Raw genomic sequence first — 21,923 nt, forward strand, 5'->3', positions numbered from 1 at the left:
AAACATTTAAAGTTTTAAAATCCAATTCAACTTAATTATATAACATCGATTATCTTTTTATAAAAATTGGGATATTAAAATGGCGTGTAAGGTTTAGTTCCGCTACAAGCTTACTAATTAAATATTATTATTTATTGTAGACTTTTAATAGTTTATATGGGTTTTTAGATAATAAGACTATGTAATAATATTTAACTATATTATATTTTCATCGCTGTAACACAGTTCATCTTTCTGACATATATATGGGAGTGTGCCTTTACAACCATAATCGTTCCAGCCGTTTGGCTTGGGACTGTAAGTAGGCATTCCTAGTTGAATGCAGTTTTCACCTTCTCTTTTATTATATTCCGTTTTAGCATTATCTGGTTGCCCAGATAACCAATTTGTATAAATCACTTTCCTACCCGTGGTAGCCCAGTAGTAACTGCCATCACCTAAATTTGTACCGGCAAGCCAGTATCCATCTGAAAATTAATACGAATTAATGAACATAATTCTCTTTAAGAAAAATATTGAATATGCAACAGTGAAGATATAATACAAGTCAATACTCATAACGTTTTAAAAAATGTTCTCTATTTTATATATGGCCCATACATTAATTTCTACTACAGATGGTGTTACTGTGAATTAAATCGCATCGAGTATATTTGTAACCAATTTCATGTCGAAGTCTCAGTGATAGGCTTCACTTTCCAGAATATGTGATTTATTTAAAATGTGAACAAATTTTTTTTTGAGTGCGTTAAACATTTTTTAATTTGTATCGAGTAAATTGTATTTGCGGCAAATCTACTTTTTTCCCTCTATTTGAAGGAAAAGGTTGCTAAAGTTGATCGAACGCTGTGTGAAGATGTGGATCTATATCAATACGTGAACACTAGTTTCGATATTTCAAAAGTGGGTATTTGGACACCGAAAACAATGAGCGTTCTGGATAGCCAAAGAGATTTGAAGGCCAGGATTTAAATATATTATATATACTCGATATATAGTATATATTATATATACTATATTATATACTCGATGAAACCATATATGGGGATCGCTATCGATTACAATTAATGCTCGTTTGAGCTGAGCACTGTGCGAAAAATGTTCAGAATATGAGCAGAGACCAAAAATTTCTAGTCTTCAGAATGACAACGCTCGACCACATGTTGCAAAACCGATAAAAACATAGTTGGATACATTAAAATGGGAAGTACTACCCATCCGCCGTAGTTCCCCGGACCTTGCTCCTTCTGATCATTTCTTGTTTCGACATATGAGTCAAGTTGTTCGACCTGTCTGAGCAGCGCCTCACTCCTTAACAAGAAATTAAAAAAAAGGGTCGATTCGTGGATAGTCTCAAAATATACAATTTAGTGATAGAATCCGTAAATTTCCTGAAAAATTGGAAAGGGCAGCCGCTATCGATGGGCAACACATCATTGGCACAGTTATTTATTAAGTACTTTTAGTCCATTTCGACTCTAATTTCTTGAGGTTTTCAAATAGCCACTGTAGTCAAATATTGACTTTATAGTTAGAGACAAAGCAATTCAGAGTACAATTCATTCAGTCATATTCATCGACTTGATGACGATGATGTGCTTTCTTACGAAAATAACAAAAATCGTTTTACTAAATCTACTGTACATTTTATTCTAAACTTTGTTAATAGGTGTTTTTTAATTAGGACTACTTAGGATCTTGGCTTGTAATACTTACATACATATATTTAAAATGAATTTTTCAAATTATAGGTTCAGATATTTGCACTTAAAAATGGAAATGCCTAGGACTTTAACTCAATATTTTTACTCAATCAAATTTATTAGATAACAAATCGAAGTAAATATAAAATTGATTGTTGATGCAACAATCAATTTTAAATCTACTTCGTCATATGAAATTTGAATGTGTGGTAGAGATATTTGTCTAATATGTCACGCATATGTGGTTCCGAATTCGTATAGATATCATTGTCCATGTTTTACACAACTTTCACAAAGCTTTAAATATTATGAACCTATGAAACGTGTAGGTTAAATAAAAACTTATATTTAAAATTATTTTATTTTATGTGAAAGAAGTGGTAACTTGTTGGAAAGCTATACAGACAATACTGACATTCAACTTTATTTAAATAAAAACAAAACATTTAATTCTAAACACTTTACTTATGGTATCGTACAGTCAGATGCAAATAGACAGTTTTTGTTCGAACAAACAGTGGCTATATTAATATTTTCATGTAATCAACTCAACAACCTTCGTCTACCAATATGTCTCAAATGATTTTTAACGGCACTATTTTATCTAAATTACCCAGGCATATGTATTGAATGGTTTCCTAATTCCAACAGTCTACGGGTGAGCAAATATGGCATTTCAATGCGCCTTTGGCAACTGTATAACATGAACTGCAAATTTTTGCCTAATTTGCAGTAGACTAGGTTAATTCACAATAGCGTCAGGTCGCTGCTTTGTCTTTTGTTGTTTGATCTCCCGATGCTTGTGTCAGAATCCACGGACTGGAGCTGTTTTTCAAAGCATAGATGTTTTCTAATACTAATACTCAAGGTTAGGGGAGTTTGAGCGCCTTTAATCTAGTTCCAGGGCCTTTATATCTTGAACTCATATACTTTTGCCATAATTTGACTAAAAACTGTCTCAAGGAATGCTTCGATCAACTGGGAAATTATTGCTAACCCAACATAATCCCGTCTTATTTTCTAGGCTGCAAGTTGATTTCGGTAAATTGAGTGACTTCAAAAGAGAATAGTTTTATCATTCCCTGTAGTCATACCGAATACATCAGTTATGCAGCATGTAGTGGAAAGAAGTGGCGATTTATTCTTATTATATAGAATTGAGAATGAGATACTTATACTCATTGAAATAATTATGATCTAACAGCACTTTTTTCAATAAAATACTATAGCTATATCTTTTTTATTAAGTTAATTTAACACATTTTATATAAAATCCTTAATACTTACATGTATAACCATTATCTTTTAAGAATTTATCTAGTGCCTTACTCTCTTCCTCAGAATTAACACTTGCCAATTCCATACCAGCATTCTTGCAGTTAATTAATGCTTGAAACCAACTTACCTGTAAATATATGTATGGTATTATAAGTGATAATTTTATATAGTGATACATATATATATATATATATATATATATATATATATATATATATATATACATATATATAATACTGAAACAAGTATTTTTCAGAGATATGTCGAATAGAAAAACTATTATCTGCCTGGTTAAAAATTTTAAAAAATTTAAAAACTTGAAAATATTTAAAACAAATTTAGCGTCACTCTATTTATTCTATTAACAATTTATAGCGATGTAAAAATATGACATGTTAAGTAGATATGATTTAGGTTTTGAACTACTTTAATCAATACTTACAGGTTCATTAACTACAATGTATTTTTCACAAACACAGTTCTGAAATATTATATAAAACAGAATAAAATTTACATAAAACGCGGACATGATCTTTTGCTAGCTGATTACAAGTGAAAATAACAGCTGGGTGAATAAGATAAAGATATTCTCACTCTACTCGTACGTGTTTTGTTGCGGTTGTTTCAGGAAAATCCAGTTAGCAAATTAATTGAAATATTTATAGATGCATAATTGATACCCAATATCTTGACCATTTTGAATTAAATAAATTCATACATTCTCTGTAACAGGAAAATACCATGTGATGTTTCGTTTTAGTTTTTTGATCAAATTTTAATTCGAATACCTGGATTGTTTTGACGTAACTAATATAAGTACGGAAATATCAATACATTAAATATTATTAGCTAATTAATAAGACTTTTAGAGCCAAGGGTAATTTCTCGTTGCTCTTTGAGAAAGTTAATATTTTATTTACAAGAAAACAGGATAATATATATTGCTGAAGGAATTTAATTAGTACTTGCATTTTCTTGTAGTTGTGGTATAATTTGAAATTCATGTTGTATGGTAAAGGCTTCTATGTTTGATGTTTTTTTTTTTGTAAAACATTGTTACATATATTTTTATAGTAAATGTTGTTGAAGTTTATTGAAAAAAAAATTAAAAACGGATATAGTTTTCATATGTTATATTTAATATCTTTTTACTTCAGTATATTCCCATTTCCATTATTCGGTTGATGTAATTTTTTATTTGTTAAACATAATAATTTCAGAGTTTCCATTACTTTTTAAATATTAAAATTATATTCGCTGCTACATTCATTTTTCATAAATTTAAAGCAACACTGAAGTATAACATTAATTAGCACTGCCATTTGCCCATTCAAATTGATTTAAAATAAATTGATGTAAACAATTATTTCCGTGAAGGAATTCGTACATTTTCGTCTGATATTAGGTATAGAAAAAACATTTAAACCGCGCAATCGACTGTTTTGCGATTATCGACTGTTTCGACTATTTTCAGTCGATAGTTCCCAACGCTAATCTTACTCATGCTCTTATATTTGTAGGAGCCTTTATAATTGGGTAAACTCAAAATTAATCACGTGAAATTACTGACCAGATACGATGATGAAATTATGATGATGATTAAAATAGGCACATTTTTTGCAAAAGTACAACATAGTAAAATAACATTAGTCTTTCGACGGGGACTAGTCATATTCTGTTTGAAAGTATAGGTATTATTCAATAGGTTTGCGGAAGTATTGCGGAAAAATTGGGTTATTAAAATGGGTTAAAATATTTAATTCCATAATAAGCTTACTAACTTATTGGTATTATTTATTAAAGGTAATTTTAATAGTATATATAGGTTTTTAGATAAAAAACTATGTAATAAAACCAAACTATATTATATTTTCATCGCTATAACAGGTTTCCTCCTTTTGACATATATATGAAAGTTTGCATTCACAGCCCAAATCGTTCCACCCGTTAGGCTTGAGACTGTAAGTAGGCATTCCTAGTTGAATGCAGTGTTCACCTTCTTTGTTGTTATATTCCATTATGGCATTATCTGGTTGTCCAGATAGCCAATTTGTATAAATCACTTTCCTACCAGTGGTAGCCCAGTAGTAACTGCCATCACCTAAATTTGTACCGGCAAGCCAGTATCCATCTGAAAATTAATACATAATTCTCTTTAAGAAAAATATTTAATATGCAATATTGAAAATATAATACAAGTTAATACTCATAATCTTTAAAAAAATTCTGAATTTTATATAAGGCCTATAAATTAATTTTGATTGTTTAACAACACATGGTGTTACTGTGCATTAAATTGTATCAGCCATCCGACTTCATGTTGAAGCATCATTGACGGGCTTCACATTTCAGTATATGTCATTTCTTAGAAGTGTGAATAAAAATTTTTTCAGTGTCTTGAAAATGTCTGAATTTGTGCCGAGTAAATTGTATTTGCGGGAAGCCCGGCCGAAGGTGGTCGAGTGCCGTGTAAAGTTCATGGCAACCATGCTAAATCGATTTCGACATGCACATACTGGTTTCGTGAATTTGCTGGTGAATTTAACACTGTAGACTATTTATACTATAGTGTATGTTCTGGACAGCCAAAGAAATTTGAAGATGAGAATTTGAAGGCGTTACTCGAAGAAACTATCAATGGGGATTGCTATCGCGTACTGTGGGAAAAACGCCCAGAATACGAGCAAAGACACGAACAATGTTATTATTCAGCACGACAACGATCGATCATGTGTTGCAAACCTACTGAAAACATTCTTGCGAACATTATAATGGGAGCTGCTGCCCTATACGTCGTATTCCCCAGATGTTGCTCTTGTCTGGTTATAATTTATTCCGACATATGAGGGAAGAGCAGAGCGTCCGTTCTTATTAAGAAACCAACAGATTCGTGGATAGCCTCAAAATATGTATTCGTTCTTTCGAAATGGAGTCCGTAAATTTTCTCAAATATCGGAAAAGTAGCGGCTATCGATTAACAATACTTTGAATAAAATACATTGTGCGATATTTCATAATAAAGCTTCAAATTTATTCTTTAAGGCTAATTTATAGGTACAATATTACTTTTGGTATCTTACATGTCATTGATTCAGTTATTTATTAAGTATTTTTACTCCAGCTACGCTCCAATTGCTTATACTTTTTTCGTAGAACCCAGGAGCAAACTCTTGAGGTTATCAAATAGCCAACAGTTACTGTGTTCAAATTTTGTATAGTATATAGTTAGAGGCAAAGCAATTCAGAACACTATTCGTTGAATCATTTTCAGTGACTTGTGGTGATGCGCAATGTTTTCAAATAAATATTCAGGTTTAGATATTTGCACTTAAAGCAAAAAGATCTTGACTTATACTAAGTAAAATCTATCATAAATCTTCTTGGTAATATGAAATTTGACTATGTTGTTGAGATATATAGTCTATTCAAAACAGCAGTGAACTCACGTCATCAATATGTGCCTATCGAAAGTTTGTTGGTTGAATTTGTTTTACAGTCAGACAATAACGTCCTTCTCTTTTTACTCTATGAATGCTGACTTAACCACTTGTTTTAAAAAAATTCAAATCGCCGCTTATTATTACTCTGGTTTCCCGAAGACGTTACACAGTCGGAGTCAAAAACTGATTGCGTCTGTATGAGTTATTTCGAACATGAACGAAATAATGGATGCCCACTCTTGCCAGTACAATTTGTTAGAGAGGTAACCATTTTTACTGTTAAATATTAATTACTGCGGTTTTTATTGAAATTATTTTTAGCGTATTGTAGTAGCTGCACTGAATATTAGAGTGGGCATGATCACTAGAATATCTCAAAAAATATAAAACAAAATAATCTCAAATTCGCCAAAAAAACGGTCCTCATACGAAGCGAGTGACGGATCAAGATCAGCTTTGTGTTAGCTCTATCAAAGAACAAATGTATGAAATGTATGAAATGTATAAAAACAGTAACAATTATTTCAGAGAAAATTGTTAGACTGGAAAGTATCCATAAAAAGCTGAAAGATATACAGCTATTTTGAGGAATGTAGAACATCCATTTAGAACAATGTAGAATATTGGGTAAAATAGGATTCAAGTGGTGTAAAGATAACCCACGAAGAGGTTTAATGGAACTTCCAGACATTGCTTTTAAAGGAATATATAGTCTATTCAAAGTCTTTTTAATAATGCATCATGGATATTTGTGACGTTGAAATATTGCAATGTTGCCGTATTAACTCTTGAGTTTTAATTCAGTTTGGCATTTAAAAAAATGTTACCAAATATAATTCATTTTAATATTATACTATATCTAAAATCTACAGTTAATTATACAGCTACAATAATTTATAGGTAAGAGTTAAAACCTCTTATCACAATTGTTTTCAAGAATTTTGCATACGTCTGACAGCTGGTCGCCGTCGGGTTGTCAGATATACGCTAAATTATTCAAAATATTAGTTATAATTTACAGGTTATAAACCGGTAAACATTATTTTTAGCCTTTTGTTTTGATATATTTTAAGTCGCTCCGTAATATATTATATTACTTTGTTTGAAAATTTTATTGAAAATGTTTTTAGTGGGTTGCTGCCGTGCTAAATATTACTGTGGGTACTGTGAATAACATGACTTACAAAATGAACAATATTACATTAGATTCACCCAAGAAAACGCGTCTACATACGAAGAGGGTGACGAATCTAGTGACATAGGCTCTATTCGAGACCAAATATACGAAATGTATAAGAACAGTAAGCGCACAAACTATTTTATCGATATAAACATAATTTAATAAAATTATTTTATAGAAAATTGTCTCTTTGGAAAGAATACATAAAATAATTGGGGACATGCAGCTTTTTAAGTGATGTAAGACATCCTTTTATTCACTCTTACAGGGCATAGGGTTTAAATGGTGTAAAGATAACCCTCGGAGAGGTTTAATGGAATTTCCAGACATTACCTTAAAAATAATTCAATTAGTGGCATAAAATAATATAAGAAACTTGAATATTTCAAAATGGTTCATTGTGGCACTCTTGGCAAGACAGTAACAAAAAAAGTGTAAAGACAATAAAAATTGATGGAAAAACGTAAAAGTTACAATAGCCTTCAATTGGGTTTTGTTGGACATTATATTTATTAATAGTTAATGGCAGATGTATTGCTGATTGAGAAGGATCATCACTAAACCATTCCATCAAAAACTGTTTGGATATGTTGAAGGAAGCATTCTGAACCATAACCACTTCGGTTTGGATGAACTCGATAAGACATGCAAATGAAGTAATTGATAAATGGTGGGATCGTGAACATGTTTTAGATAGATTAGAAATTTAGAAAGTTGAAAACAGTTTAGTGATGATCATCAAAAACTGTTTGGATATGTTGAAGGAAGCATTCTGAACCATAACCACTTCTGTTTGGATGAACTCGATAAGACATACAAAGGAAGTAATTGATAAATGGTGGGATCGTGAACATGTTTTAGACAGATTAGAAATTTAGAAAGTTAGAAACAGTTTAGTGATGGAATTGGACAGTAAATGGAAAAGTGAAAGTGACTGAAGTAAACTTTCAGGATATGTGATAATGTTGTGTAATGCTGGAAATTTCTGACACAGAGTGATGAGAGTGAAAACAACTAAATGTATGCACGTAATTAATTGAATATAACTGTAGAAAATGGTATTGTAGGGCGTGAAATATTTGTGTGCACAGATATGATTATATTTGTTCAAAATTAAACATGAGCATTAGGTTACAACGTATAAGGAGAGAATGAATACTAACTGTTTTGTAGATATAGTAAATGCGTTAGGCAGAATTTACTGATTAATTTTATTAAGAATGGTGTACACAGGTAGCAGAAGGAGAAACAAAATATACAGTGATACCAAGATGACTTGGAACCATTGAAAGAAACAATAACTAAACGAAAAAATAAATATGCTGTCGAATGAAAGTAAAATAAGTTTCTCAGATATACAATTGTTAATTAGGTGGATTAGGCCTCCAGAGAGATAACACTATATAAAAAACGCGCCTAGAAACTCTATCCCATAGATGGTGTGGAAAAGAGTTCAATGTAAACAAAAAAATGTAACCTACAAACTGTGTTCTTAATTATAGTTTTAAGTCCTTCGATAATATATGTATTAGATGTATTATAATGTTAAAATAAATGATATTTGATAACATTTTTGCTTAATCATTTTACTTAGATTAGAATTTTGTTGTATGTCAAACCAAACTGAATTAAAACTCAGAGTTGATACGGCAACATTATAATGTTTAGACGTCACAAATATCCACTACGCATTACTAAAAAATTTTTGAATAGACTATATATATATATTTTTAAAAACATATAACAAAATCAAGGAAGAATTATTATATCAATTTGTATAAATAGATGAGGCATGGATATTTCAGAATGGTACCTTTGGTCAATCGTGATATGATAAATAAGATGATAATAAATATAGTGTAATAACAACAAAAGTTGATGGACAAAGATAAAAGTTGGAATAACTATCGATTAGGTTTTGTTAGTAATAAAATTTATTAACAATTCATTACAGACATATAGTTCTTCATGCTTGAAACAGGAATGGTTTTATTCCTGGTGCAGTAAATCTGAATAAGTCCGAGTATCATGGAGATATGAACCATAATTTGATTTTGCAGTGGTTTGAATATCAGCTTTTAAAGAAGTTCGAGGAACCATCAGTTATTGATATGGATAATTCACCATATCATAGCACACTGGTGGAGAAGAACCTGACAAGTGCATCAACAGAGTTTGCACTTAAGGAATGGCTTAAAGTATATAAAATAAGCTTTGAAGAAGAAACCATGTTAAAGAATGAGCTATTTCAAGTTGTTATTCGGTAAATATAAATGAAGTATTTAATTGCATTATATGTAATTTACTTTTTTAGAAATAAGCCTGAGAAAAGGTACGTGGTAGACCAGATTGCATATTTAATCCAATAGAGTTGATATGTGATATATATATACAAATAATTGTTACAATAGATATTCAGGTCGAGAAGGATATTCAAACCAGAACTGTCTGGAATTATAGAAAGAAGCATTGTCCACAATAACAACTTCGGTTTGGATGAGCTTGATCAGACACATTGACGAAGATCGTAGAATCGTGAGCAAGTTTTTGATAGATTGGAAATTCAATTCCGACAATTACCAAGACAGGGTGATGAAAGAGGAATCTATTAAAGGTCAGTATATAATTAATATACTTTAACTGTAGGAGATTGTATTATAGAATGTGAAAGGTTTATGTTGCATGTGTGTTATTATTCAGAATATACATGAACGTTAAGTTAAAATGTATGAGGAAAGAAATAATACTAACTGTTTTACAAATTTGGCAAATGTATTATAGAGAATGCACTGATTAAATCTAGTTTTATCAAGAAAAATGTATACATATAATAACAGAACAAACTAAGCAGTAATAAAATAATATCAAAATGACTTTACAAGGAAACATGGCGTCGAAGGAAACAAGAATTAAGCGTAAAAGGTAAATATGCTCTTTAATGAAAGTAAAATTACTCAGATATACAATTGTTAGTTAGGTGGATTAGGCCTTCGGAGAGTACCATTACATAAAAAAATGCATCTAAGACTATAGCTATACTAGTGTGGAGTTCAATGTAAAATAATAAAACAACTCTATCCTACAAATTATTATATATGTGTTCTTAATTGTAATTTTAAATTATTCGATAATATAGGCATTAGATGTACTATAATGTTAAAATAGATTGTATTAAATAAAATTTTTGTTTCATTAATTTGGTTAGATTAGAATTTTGTTATATGTCAAAGTCAAAATGCATTAAAATTCAAAGCTTATGCGCCAAAATTCCTTCGTTTAAACGTCCTCTATTCAGATCATGCCAGCTCACTGCTGTTTTTAATAGACTATATATCTATGTTACTATACTATGCGTGCCTAGTTTAGAATATGTGCAGATGTCGTTGTTGGTGCTCCACGCAACTTATACAAAACCTCAAATTTGATCTTATGAAACATTTTATTTTAAAGGAAAGAAGTGGCAACTTGATGGAAAGATATACAGACAGTACTGGCTTTTCAATCTTATTTTAATAAAAAGGAAACCCTTAATTCTAAACACTTTGCTCATGGTATCGGATGTGACTCAGTCGGATGCAAGTAAATTTTTTTCCGAACAATCAGGGACTACATTAATGTTTTCATGTGATCAACTCTACCTTCGTATGTCAATAAGTCTCAGACGATTTTATCTAAATTTCCTAAGTATAACTCCTATGTAATAGCTTCTTATGTTCCGATAGTATACGGCTGAGCAAGTAAGCTATTGCAATGCGGCTTTGGTAACCATACAACATGAACTGCATGCTTCTGCCCAATTTTCAGTAGGCATGAAGTTTATTCTTAGCAGCGCCAGTTCCTTTTTTGTTCTCATTTGTTATATGATCTGCGATTCTTGTGCCTCTTTTCTTGATAAGCAAGTTGATTTCGATTAATTGAGTGGCTTCAAAATAGAAAAGCTTTATCATCTACCTGGAGTCATACCGAATGTATCAGTTTTGAAACATATAGAGGCAAGAAGTGGCGATTTATTCTTGTTATATAGAATTTAGATTGAGGTACTTATGCTTATTGAAATTATTATGATCTAAAATAAGCAAAACATACTTATTCATCTAGAAAACTACGAATATTTAAGTTCGCGCTTGTTGTTTGACACTTGAATATTGAGAACTTAAAAAAACACTCTAACGATATCTTTAATTTCTATTAAGTTAATTTAACATATTTTATATAAAACTCTTAATACTTACATATATAACCATTGTCTGTCAAGTATTTATCTAGTGCCTTGCTTTCTTCCTCCGAATTGACGCTTGCCAATTCCATACCCGCATTCTTGCAGTTAATTAGTGCTTGGAACCAACTTACCTATAAAAGAATGTATTATATAGAATAGAAAAACCATTATCTGGCAGGTTAAATATTTTAAAAAATTAAAAAACTTGAAAATACTTTAAAATAAATTTAGCGACACTTTTATTTATTCTATTAACAATTTATAGCTATGTAAAGAGTATGACATGAGAAATTGTTATGATTTACGTTTTAAACTACTTTAAACAATGCTTACAGGTTCCTTAACTACAATATATTTTTCACAAACACAGTTCTGTACTATTATATAAAACAGAATAAAATTTACATAAAACGCGAACATGATCTTCTGCTAGCTGATTATAAATAAAAATAACTGCTGTGCGACTAAGATAGAGATATTCTCACTGTATTCGTATGTGTTTTGTTGCGGTTGTTTCAGGAAAATCCAGTTACTAAATTAATGAAAATATTTATAGATGTATAATTGATGCTCAATAACTTGATCATTTTGAATTAAATAAATTCATGCATTCTCGGTAACAGGAAAATACCATGAGTTGTTGCGTTTTGGTTATTTAATCAAATTATAATTTGAATACTTGGATGGTTTTAACGTGGTTGATATTTAGTTTGAAATTATAAAACTAGACACTTGCTGTATATAGTAAATTCTAATGTGTGGTAAATAATATTAATGGTAGAACTTATTACACTAAATATGATTAACTAATTAACAAGACTTTGGACAGTTTCTTGTTGGTTCTTGTGAAAGTTAATATTTTATTTACAAAAAGTGGACAATATATATTACACAAATAATATATGTAGTACTTACTTTTTCTTGAAATCGTGGTTTAATTTAAAATTCATGTTGTACGGTAAACGCTTTTATGTTTGTTGTTGTGTTGTAAAACAATGTTACATATATTTTTATAATAAAGGAGAGCGTTTTCTTTTAGAACAATTTTATATTTTTTTTTATATTAAACGTTGTTGTTGAAATGAAAAAAGTATTTAAAACAAAATTATATAAAAACAAATATAATTTACCTACGTTATATTTCATTTCTTTTAAAATTTAAGTAGGGTAAATGGGACTTTCCATTATTGGGCTAATTTTTTTTTTAATTTGTTAAACTTTTTTTTAATATATTTTAAAGTCCCTTTTTACCAACTATGGGTTTATCTGGACCGGGCCTAAAGTTTAACGTAGGCTCCAAACCACAATTCTCAGCATTAAGCCTACCGACTGGCCAGTGACCAATTTTAGAAATCATCCCAGAAGACATCCAGTCTTACCCAGCCTGGTTACAGGCGTGATTGGAATCATTTTCCTTGTCGGATTTTACACTCTGGCCTAGAACAATCACAAATTTTAAACAATCACAAACATACATTTACGACCATGCCCCAGCAGGATTCGAACCCGGGGCTATCGCAACTGTGGGAGGACCGTTCTATCGCCTTTACCACTGCGCCACCAAACCGGTATTTGTTAAACTTAGTAATTGTGAGTTTATAGAGCGTTTCATAAAGGAAAAAATATTCAAATGTTAGATAGTTTTTTAATTTCCCGTTATAGATATTATAGCTTGTCGCGCCCTCTGGTGGATTTAGAAGGTAAAACTTGGTCACAACTTTATACGAGTGTGTATAGATCGCCTTATATGTGTTTTGGTGAAAATAATGTTTTAGCTGAGCAAATCTATCGAAAGTGATTTGCGTGATTTTAGGTGGTGATTCGCAAGACAAGGAACGATATGGCTAGTTAAGTGATTAATAATTTATCAAAGTCCTTGATGAAGAACACTAGGAAGCTATCTAAAAGCCTTGGCATCTATAAAGAAGTAAAGTATCAAAGGTAGAAAAATATTTCCAAACATGTTTACGAAAGTATGTAAAAAACCCTACATTATGTTATATAAAAAATTAATGACAAGATTATGTCGTGTACTCCTCCAGATTTTGCTTCCTCCCACTACCACTAACTGTTCTAAGCATTGATAAGTGCCAGAGCCTGACAAGGTTTTTTTATGGCACGGTTTTTATTTCGAAAAGTGAAAGAACATTACTACCTTCACACGACAATATATTTTTACATATGTTAAGTTGGTTGGCGCCGTAATTAGTAAAGGCGACAGGATGGTCCTCCTACTGTTGCGATAGTATCTGGTTCGAATCCTGCTGGGCCATGATCGTAAATTTATGTTATTAATGTGATTGTTTACCGTTTGTGATTGTCCTTAGGCAAGAATGCAAAATCCTACAAGGAAAATGATCCCATTCATGCCAGTAACCAAACTGAGTATGACCGGATATCTTCTGCGATGATATCTAAGTTGGTCACTCGCTAATCGGTAGGCTTAATGCTGAGGACTCTGGTTTGGAACCCACGTTAAATTATAGGTCCAGTCTAGATAAGCCTTCATAGGTAAAATGGCACGTTAAAATACAAAAAAATATGTTTATTAAAAATATTTTTAATTTCATTTTAAATATATTATTTTTATTTAAGAATGCTTCGTATTATAAACCTAATAAATTTAATTATTCCTTTATTTGATATCTATATGAATCATTTATTCTTATATGTATATTATGATGCATAAACGATTGTTGTGCTATCCTTGGCAGTTAGTTTCCGCACTGTTTACGAGGGACTTGGTGGAAAAACCGCATTAGCGAGAATCATCTAAAATTGTATATATCATCGGAATTTATTATCTTCTTGGTGTAGGTATGTTTGTTAATTTTTCGTTTGTTACAGTCAGCTATTTTAACTTTAGTCACAAGTTTTATTCTTTTGATAAGTTAGTCGATATTATTATTATTTTCTATTTTGTATTTTTCGAAGGTGTTAGTAATCTAAATTAAAATGACCTTGTTCAATATCAGTTTTATGATATGTTTATTTGGTAAGTACAATAGAGTTAAAATATATTGTGTAAATTATGGTGCTTTGGGAAAATTACCTTTTATTTTTATTTATTTTTTACCATTAAATTAATTACCGTTAAACATTACTATGTTTTTGTATGTATTATTTCGAATAGATTGTTATCATTTGCAAATTTTTAATATACGATATATTTATTAATATAAAGGCTCACTAAGGAATTTTTAAAAATTTACTTATACTACGTTCCCATTATGTATGTCATATGTTTGTTTGTTTCATTACATGTTATAATTACAGTTTTAATACTAATATTTGGATATAGTATGATTTTTCTGTATGAGTTATTGTTTCGTTTCGTTTATTACAATTATTATGCGTTATATTTTGTATACAGAAAATAGTTTTTGTGAATTTCATCTGTATTAAAGTGTTTAATTAGTGTTATGTTTGCGAATCTTGTTGTCATATTCTTCATATGATTATGAGTACTTATTCTTATTCTTCACTAAAATTGCAGTACTGTTTATATTGCGTTATGAAGCAGCTTTAATATACTTGAGTTTGAAATGGTATTGGGATTTCTGGACAATGTCGACTTTAATATGTAGCTATTAGGGATGCCGAAATATATCGATATCGATATTTTTGAATAATTAAAAAAAAGTAAAGATATTTTATTAAACATTTAACAAAATGTCGATGTGTTTCTTTATTTTTTATTCTCCGATATATTTTTATATTTTAAAAATATCGAAGCCGATACACCCCATATATTTACAGAACTGATAAACTGTGTTAATTTTATTTTTAAGTCTTAATGATATTTTACATTAGTACAATAAAAAAGGCATTAAAAGTGCAAGTAAAAAGAACATTTAACAGCTGCTTGCAATCAAATATTTGTAGAATTTACGATTTTACTTGAATTTTAAAGCCAAAACAAATAACACGAGCACAATATCTAATTTTGTTTCAACGTTTTTTGGTTTAGTAGTTTCCATATATAAGAAGAATCATCCTGGTTACTTCAGAAGGGCTGGGTATGATCACATTTATGCTGGGATGGTCCTCAAGTTTGTGACCCCCACTTACATGCATATATACCTATAAATGTTAAAGTAACACTTTTTAATGCTCATTTCTTAGAAATTTTTACAAGTATTAATAATATAAATTGTTTTAGGCTTTCATACCAGTGTGTGGTGCCAACAGAATCATTATAGGAATTTAAATATGATCTATCATGTATCTTCGAACGCGGTAAGTAACCACAATAACCTAAATAACCTACATATATTTAAATATTTATCATATATATAATATAATTTATATCCAAGTTCTTAAAATACGCTACTGTTATTTGTTTGAATTTTTGTCAAAACTGAAATTCTTTAACCACTCCAAGTAGGAATAATTTTATTGAAATTAATTTGACCGACAAAAGTTTGAAAATATTGAAACAAAAAATATTATACAATAAAGTATAACCTTAAATATTGTAAATTTGCTCGACTTCCAGAGTTTTTTGTATAGCGGCACTATCACTCCTTCATCAGATCAGATGCCTTTAAAGTATATTAAATTGCAATCATCCTTATATCAATCAATAAAATCAGAACTGGACATTCTTTTTTGAAACTTGGTTTGGTTACTTGCGCATTTATTTGAATCTTTTTTCTGAGTCCTGTAGTTTCAAAAATTCGGCTCCACTTCAATTCAGTGCTAGATACAGCTCATCTGTAGGTGCAAACACAAATATATTTACGTGTAAATGTACCAAAATGACAGTGCCTAAACTTAGAGACTATTAGTTAGTCAACTTGAAATATTGGCAAAATTGGTGATTGTGACCACTTCCGTCTTGATTGCTGCTTGTGATGTTAAGGTTATGGTTATAATGTTCCATCATATTGTACTTATAGTTTAAATTATTTTAATGTGGTGATTTTGATGTCAATAACAAAAAATAGTCTGGAAGACGAGAAAGTCGATAAGAAGACAATCAAGCCCATATGAATATTACTGATACTAGAGACGCCTCCAGCGTCAGGAAAATGAAGGACGTTTTGTGCAAAAAATCCAGTAATAGCGATTAACAGAAGCAAAGTTATATTCTTGCAAGACAAGGTTCGGCCTTTCGTTGCAATTCGAATATCAGAATTACCAAAATGCTAAAAAGGTATAAAAGGTATTGATCAATAATTGGCTCTATCTATTGCTGTAGCAACATGGCGACATTGTGAAATAAGAAAAAGTTGTAGAAAATAACCTAAAATACATGCAAGAACCTGATAATTTTTGGTTTAAATATTGTGTTTTTGCTTTCCTGTTTCTCAAGAAAATGTCTCCTTCACGTTTCAATAATCTGTGCTATATTTCTCAATGTCTCTTAATATGTCTCTTAAATTTTTAGTATTTGCCAATTCTTGTTTAAGTATTGTATGCCTCAGAGTGCCTATTTGAGGGCTTAAAAAAAATTTCGCACGTGAAAATTGATTGGTTTAATGGGCTTCCCACCATAAATGGGTTGGTACAATATACGTCATAGTTATGTCAATATTTTTTAAGTTATTCTTCTACCTTTTGAATACATGTTTGGTAGCAATGCACGAGTTTTACAGAGAAGACAACAAATGGTAGTGGTTCAATATCTATAAAGTGAATACATCAAAGCTTCCCAGCTAATCAGTCTAAACATTTGCCGAGTCACTAAATTAGTGTTTGAGCTATCATTGTGATGAAGACGAAGCCTTTCTTAATGATTTATTGTGGTCGTTTTTTAATAGCCAATTTCAAGCGCGTTATCTATTTGTAATAGAAAGTAAGTTGCTCTTGTTTAAGAATTCCTTTCAAAACCCATCAAATACTTTTCTTGGCGTCAATGGGGACTTTGAAAGAGAATGTAAAGCATAGTCCGGCTTCGACCATTATATTTTTCGTACATAGTTCACACTTTATCAACGGTATTCGTTGAAAAATACCTCTACTTAGTTTCGTTTTAGCAGTGATTCACAAGTGAAAGCTCAGCCCATAACATTTTTCATTGATGGTTCATAATTAATCTAAACTTTTTTGGTACCTAGTCTTTAACCTAGAAAATAGTTTAATACTATAGTCAATATTTAGTTCAGTAGCCATGTCGCGAGATGAGAAATATGTCGGTTTACCTCAATATGTTTAAGAAATGTATCGACTATTGCAATTAAACTAGATGAGACTAAACTGTAGTCAGAATGAAATTCCTCTTTAACATCAAAATTTGCGAAACGAAAAGGAACATTGGCGTTAACTTAAAGACTTATTACAGTGCAATTTCCATATTCAAAGGTCTATAATTTTTAACTGAATAAAATAATACCGCTATATATGAAATGTTTCATGGAAAAATCGAAATTACTCTTTCCCTAACATTAATTTAACATAGATAAAACTTTACTAACCGTAATTATTATCTGAAATTGCTATTTTTTTATTTCAACAGCAAAATTGGTTTCAAGCTTTCATTATGTGCAAAAACGCCGGGATGGATTTAGCCAGCATTACATCCAAAGACCAGCATGATAAGTTAGAAGAGTATTTGAAAAATAATAGCTATAATCGTAAGTAAACGTAATTTTTTTCATAATAGAATGTGATGCTTGAGAAACGATATATGTAAAGATGTTCTGTGTATATATGAGGATGATGATAAATTATGTTATAAAAGGTGTTTTATTTGAGCTATTGAGATTAGGCAAATAAGTAAACTACTTATTTATATACGACACATCTGATTACATGTACACCATATACATGCTGTAAAAACATTATATGAAAACTGCTTAGGTGTAAATAATGCGATGCGTTTTTAGTACTCAGTTTACAGGCAGCTATAGTCTATTCAAAACAGTAGTGATACACGTAATCAATATTTGTCTGTCGAAAGTTGTAAATTAATTTTATAGTCAGACAATATTTCCTTATTATTTTATTCTATTTAAAAAGAGATAGAATGCTTTTTGAGAAGTAAGTAAAAAAAAAGTTTAAAAAATTTAAAAGTTGTCCGTTTGTCAAAAGCTTGTAAAATTCTTCAAAATGTTATAATTACGGGTTATAAACCGGCAGACGTTGTTTTAACGGTTTGTTTGTTGTTAATGAATTTCAAAACGTCGCGGTTTTTATTGAAAATATTTCTTGCGCCTTGTAGCGGCACTGAATATTAGTACGGGCACGGTCACTAAAATATCTCAAAAAATAAAAACAGTATAACCTTAAATTCACCAAAAAGAAACCGTGTATATGCGAAACAGTTGACGAATCCAAATGAGCTTGTTAGCTGCATCAGATATCAAATATTCGAAATGTATAAAAAAAATAAGTAGTTTTTTCAGTCGAAACATAATTTAATACAATTATTTCAGAGAGAAAATTCAAAAGATATACAGCTATTTCAGGAATGTAGAACATCCCTTTATACACTGTTGGATAATATAGGATTTAAGTGGTGGTGATAGGGACAAAGATAACCCACGAAAGGGTTTAATGGAACTTCCAGAGATTGTTTTTAAAATAATACAATTATTAGAAACATATAACAAAATCAAGGAAGAATTATTTTATCAATTTATATACTTAAATGACATGTGAATATATCAGAATGGTATATAGGTCGCTCATTGCAAGATGATAATAAATATAGTATAAAGACCACAAAAGTTGTTGGAATAACTATCGATTAGGTTTTGTTAGTCACAAAATTTATTAATAATTCCTTGGAGATATATAGTTCTTCATGGTGGAAACAGGAATGGTTTTATTACTGGTGCATAATTAGTATCCAAGGGTGCATACCATGGAGAAATATGGAGAAAAACATAACTTGCTTTTCCAGTAGTTTGAATATCAGCTCTTGAAGAACCTGGAGTAATCATCAGTTATTGTTATGTACATTACACCATAGCAGAGTACACTGGTGGAGAAAATTCCAACAAGTGCATCATCAAAGGCTGCAATTAAGGAATAGCTTAAAGTGCATAAAATAAGTTTCGAGGAAACTATGTTAAAGAATTAACTATTTCAAATTGTTACTTGGTAAATATAAATGAAATATTTAATTGCATTTTATGTAAACTACTTTTTTAGAAATAAGGCTGAGAAAAGATACATGGTAGATCAGATTACTGAACGTTTTGGCCACAGAATATTACGTCTTCCTCTCTATCACTGAATATTCAATCCAATTGCGTTGATATGGGGTATTCCAAAGAATTATTACAATAGACATTCAGGTCGAGGAGGATATTCAAACTAGAACCATCTGGAATTATGGAAAGAGGCATTGTCGAAAATAACAGTTACGGTTTGTATCTTGTTTTTGATAGATAGGAAATAAACAGCTTATTTATTAACTTGATTGGTGTTTCTGAAAGTGACAGTGATTGAATAAAAGTTTATGAATGTTGGTTTATGATTCAATGTTGACAATTACCAAGAGACTGTGATGAACGAGGAAACAATTAAAGGTCAGTATACAATTAATATACTTTAATTGTAGGGAATTGTTTATGTAGACTTTATGAGCATGTGTGTTATTGTTCACAATATACATAATTAATTATAATTTTAAGTACTTCGATAATATATGCATTAGATGTACTATAATGTTCAAATAAATTATAATACATAACATTTTTGCTTCATTATTTTATTTAGTTTAGATTATTGTTACAAGTTAAAGCCAAATGTACTAAAATTCAAAGTTGATGCGGCAACATTGCGACATTTTAAAGGGTCACGTGTGTCACTACTGCCTTGAATAGACTATACAAGTGCTAAGTTGCAAAAAGAAGAGGCACGATGACAAGCATAAGACCTGTACGATTCATTGGAAGATTCTAATATGCCCCCATGAAAATATGGGATTATTGACTAAATTTCCATCTCCAACATCGCTGGAGCAATTGAGGGATGTTTTTCTAAAATAATGGGACAGCAGTTCGCTGAAAACCATTCAGGCGCTTTAGGAATGTATTTCGCGAAGTATTACAGTTGGTTTATAAGCAAATGTTGGCTCAGGAACTTGTTAATAAATAAATATAGTGTATATATAATGAACATATTTTATCCATCCTCTCTGTAGTATAATCATAATCTTGTCATACTTTTGATCTGAATCTGGTTATATTAATTGATTAAATTTGATAAATTTGCAATTTTTATTATTGAATTCCTTGATTAATTTTGAAATATTTATTATAAAATAAAGTAACTTGTTAAGTATATTTTGATATAAAATATTTTCGCCTTAAAATAGCACGACAAAAAGTCAAAAATTCATAACACAAACTTGATAAAATCATCACGGGAGATTATTGTGCTATCGTAAATTGGAAGAAATAAGATGATTTCCACAAAGTAACCGAAATAGCATCTAATATCGATTACTAATTTTCCAAAATGGCACCTAATATTCATAAAATAATTATTACAATTAATGAATGAATACAGATGATATTTAAAAATAAAAAAATGCAATGTTTCCGCCCGGGATCGAACCGGGGACCTTCCGCGTGTTAGGCGGATGTGATAACCACAACACCACGGAAACTTGTACATTTATTTAGATTTCACCAGCAAGCCTAATTTTACCTGATCTGCGTTCATGTGTTGACGGCCAAGGTATGTAGACTAAAATGGTGGACTATAAGAAATTGGAAAATGTATTATATATGTAATTATTTTATATATTTTATGGATAATAGTGCATTAACAGACCAACTAGAGGAAAGTTAAAATTTTTGAGTCTTATTGGATACCCAAAGATTTGAATTTGAATTATTTCAACGTTAGTTACATGAAGGATAATTATAATAAGTGATTCAATCATTAACTCATAATTATTAATTAATTAAACATTTCGTGACAATCTACTGTTTGACTTAAAAGTATTAAATTGTAATTTTTAGTTAAGTAAAGCCAAAACAATTTTATAAGGAGAAAAATGAATTGTATTTGATATAAATAAAACGATGACTTGACATATATTAAAAATGGTGGCCAGGTTGAAGGGATTAAACATTTAATTGCTTTGTTACTAGCACTATAGTTTAGATTAGCTCCAAGTAACTATTGTTTAATTGCCTTTG

At 30.3% G+C, this 21,923-nt stretch overlaps 3 protein-coding genes and 1 non-coding gene across 8 annotated transcripts in view; 1 reads left to right on the top strand and 3 right to left on the bottom strand.

The window, feature by feature from the left end:
- Positions 1 to 185: 185 nt before the first annotated feature.
- LOC143189231 (C-type lectin mosGCTL-7-like) lies at positions 186 to 3,577 on the bottom strand. The gene is made up of 3 exons (XM_076393823.1): positions 3,424 to 3,577; positions 2,991 to 3,108; positions 186 to 467 (listed from the first exon to the last, which is right to left on the bottom strand). The coding sequence occupies exons 1-3, from the start codon at positions 3,508 to 3,510 to the stop codon at positions 196 to 198; spliced, it is 477 nt and encodes a 158-aa protein (XP_076249938.1). The 5' UTR covers positions 3,511 to 3,577; the 3' UTR covers positions 186 to 195.
- Positions 3,578 to 4,827: 1,250 nt separating this feature from the next.
- On the bottom strand, positions 4,828 to 12,308 carry LOC143189247 (salivary C-type lectin 2-like). 3 transcript variants are annotated; one of them, XM_076393824.1, is made up of 3 exons: positions 12,154 to 12,307; positions 11,834 to 11,951; positions 4,828 to 5,112 (listed from the first exon to the last, which is right to left on the bottom strand). In XM_076393824.1, the coding sequence occupies exons 1-3, from the start codon at positions 12,238 to 12,240 to the stop codon at positions 4,841 to 4,843; spliced, it is 477 nt and encodes a 158-aa protein (XP_076249939.1). In that variant the 5' UTR covers positions 12,241 to 12,307; the 3' UTR covers positions 4,828 to 4,840. The 3 variants fall into 3 exon arrangements, with proteins under 3 accessions (XP_076249939.1, XP_076249940.1, XP_076249942.1); XM_076393825.1 differs by lacking the exon at positions 4,828 to 5,112 and adding an exon at positions 11,283 to 11,523 and having other exon boundaries at positions 12,154 to 12,308; XM_076393827.1 differs by lacking the exon at positions 4,828 to 5,112 and adding an exon at positions 11,530 to 11,667 and having other exon boundaries at positions 12,154 to 12,308.
- Positions 10,003 to 21,923, top strand: part of LOC143189194 (salivary C-type lectin 1-like) — a 29,472-nt gene continuing 17,551 nt past the window's right edge. The window contains exons 1-4 of one of the 3 annotated variants that reach the window (XM_076393822.1): positions 10,003 to 10,215; positions 15,983 to 16,059; positions 18,281 to 18,398; positions 19,200 to 19,869. In XM_076393822.1, the coding sequence (XP_076249937.1) occupies positions 10,098 to 10,215; positions 15,983 to 16,059; positions 18,281 to 18,398; positions 19,200 to 19,240 (354 nt within the window). In that variant the 5' untranslated portion in view covers positions 10,003 to 10,097 and the 3' untranslated portion in view covers positions 19,241 to 19,869. Of the gene's footprint in view, positions 10,216 to 14,653; positions 14,816 to 15,982; positions 16,060 to 18,280; positions 18,399 to 19,199; positions 19,870 to 21,923 lie in introns of those variants that run through there. The other 2 variants (XM_076393820.1, XM_076393821.1) reach the window with 2 other exon arrangements.
- TRNAV-AAC (transfer RNA valine (anticodon AAC)) lies at positions 21,313 to 21,385 on the bottom strand. The gene has a single exon. It is a non-coding gene; the product is annotated as a tRNA-Val (tRNA).

This window comes from Rhynchophorus ferrugineus, unplaced genomic scaffold (genome assembly GCF_030347505.1).
Source record: "Rhynchophorus ferrugineus isolate W39M unplaced genomic scaffold, kcgeb_rfMv2 rfM1, whole genome shotgun sequence".
NCBI lineage: Eukaryota > Metazoa > Arthropoda > Insecta > Coleoptera > Curculionidae > Rhynchophorus > Rhynchophorus ferrugineus.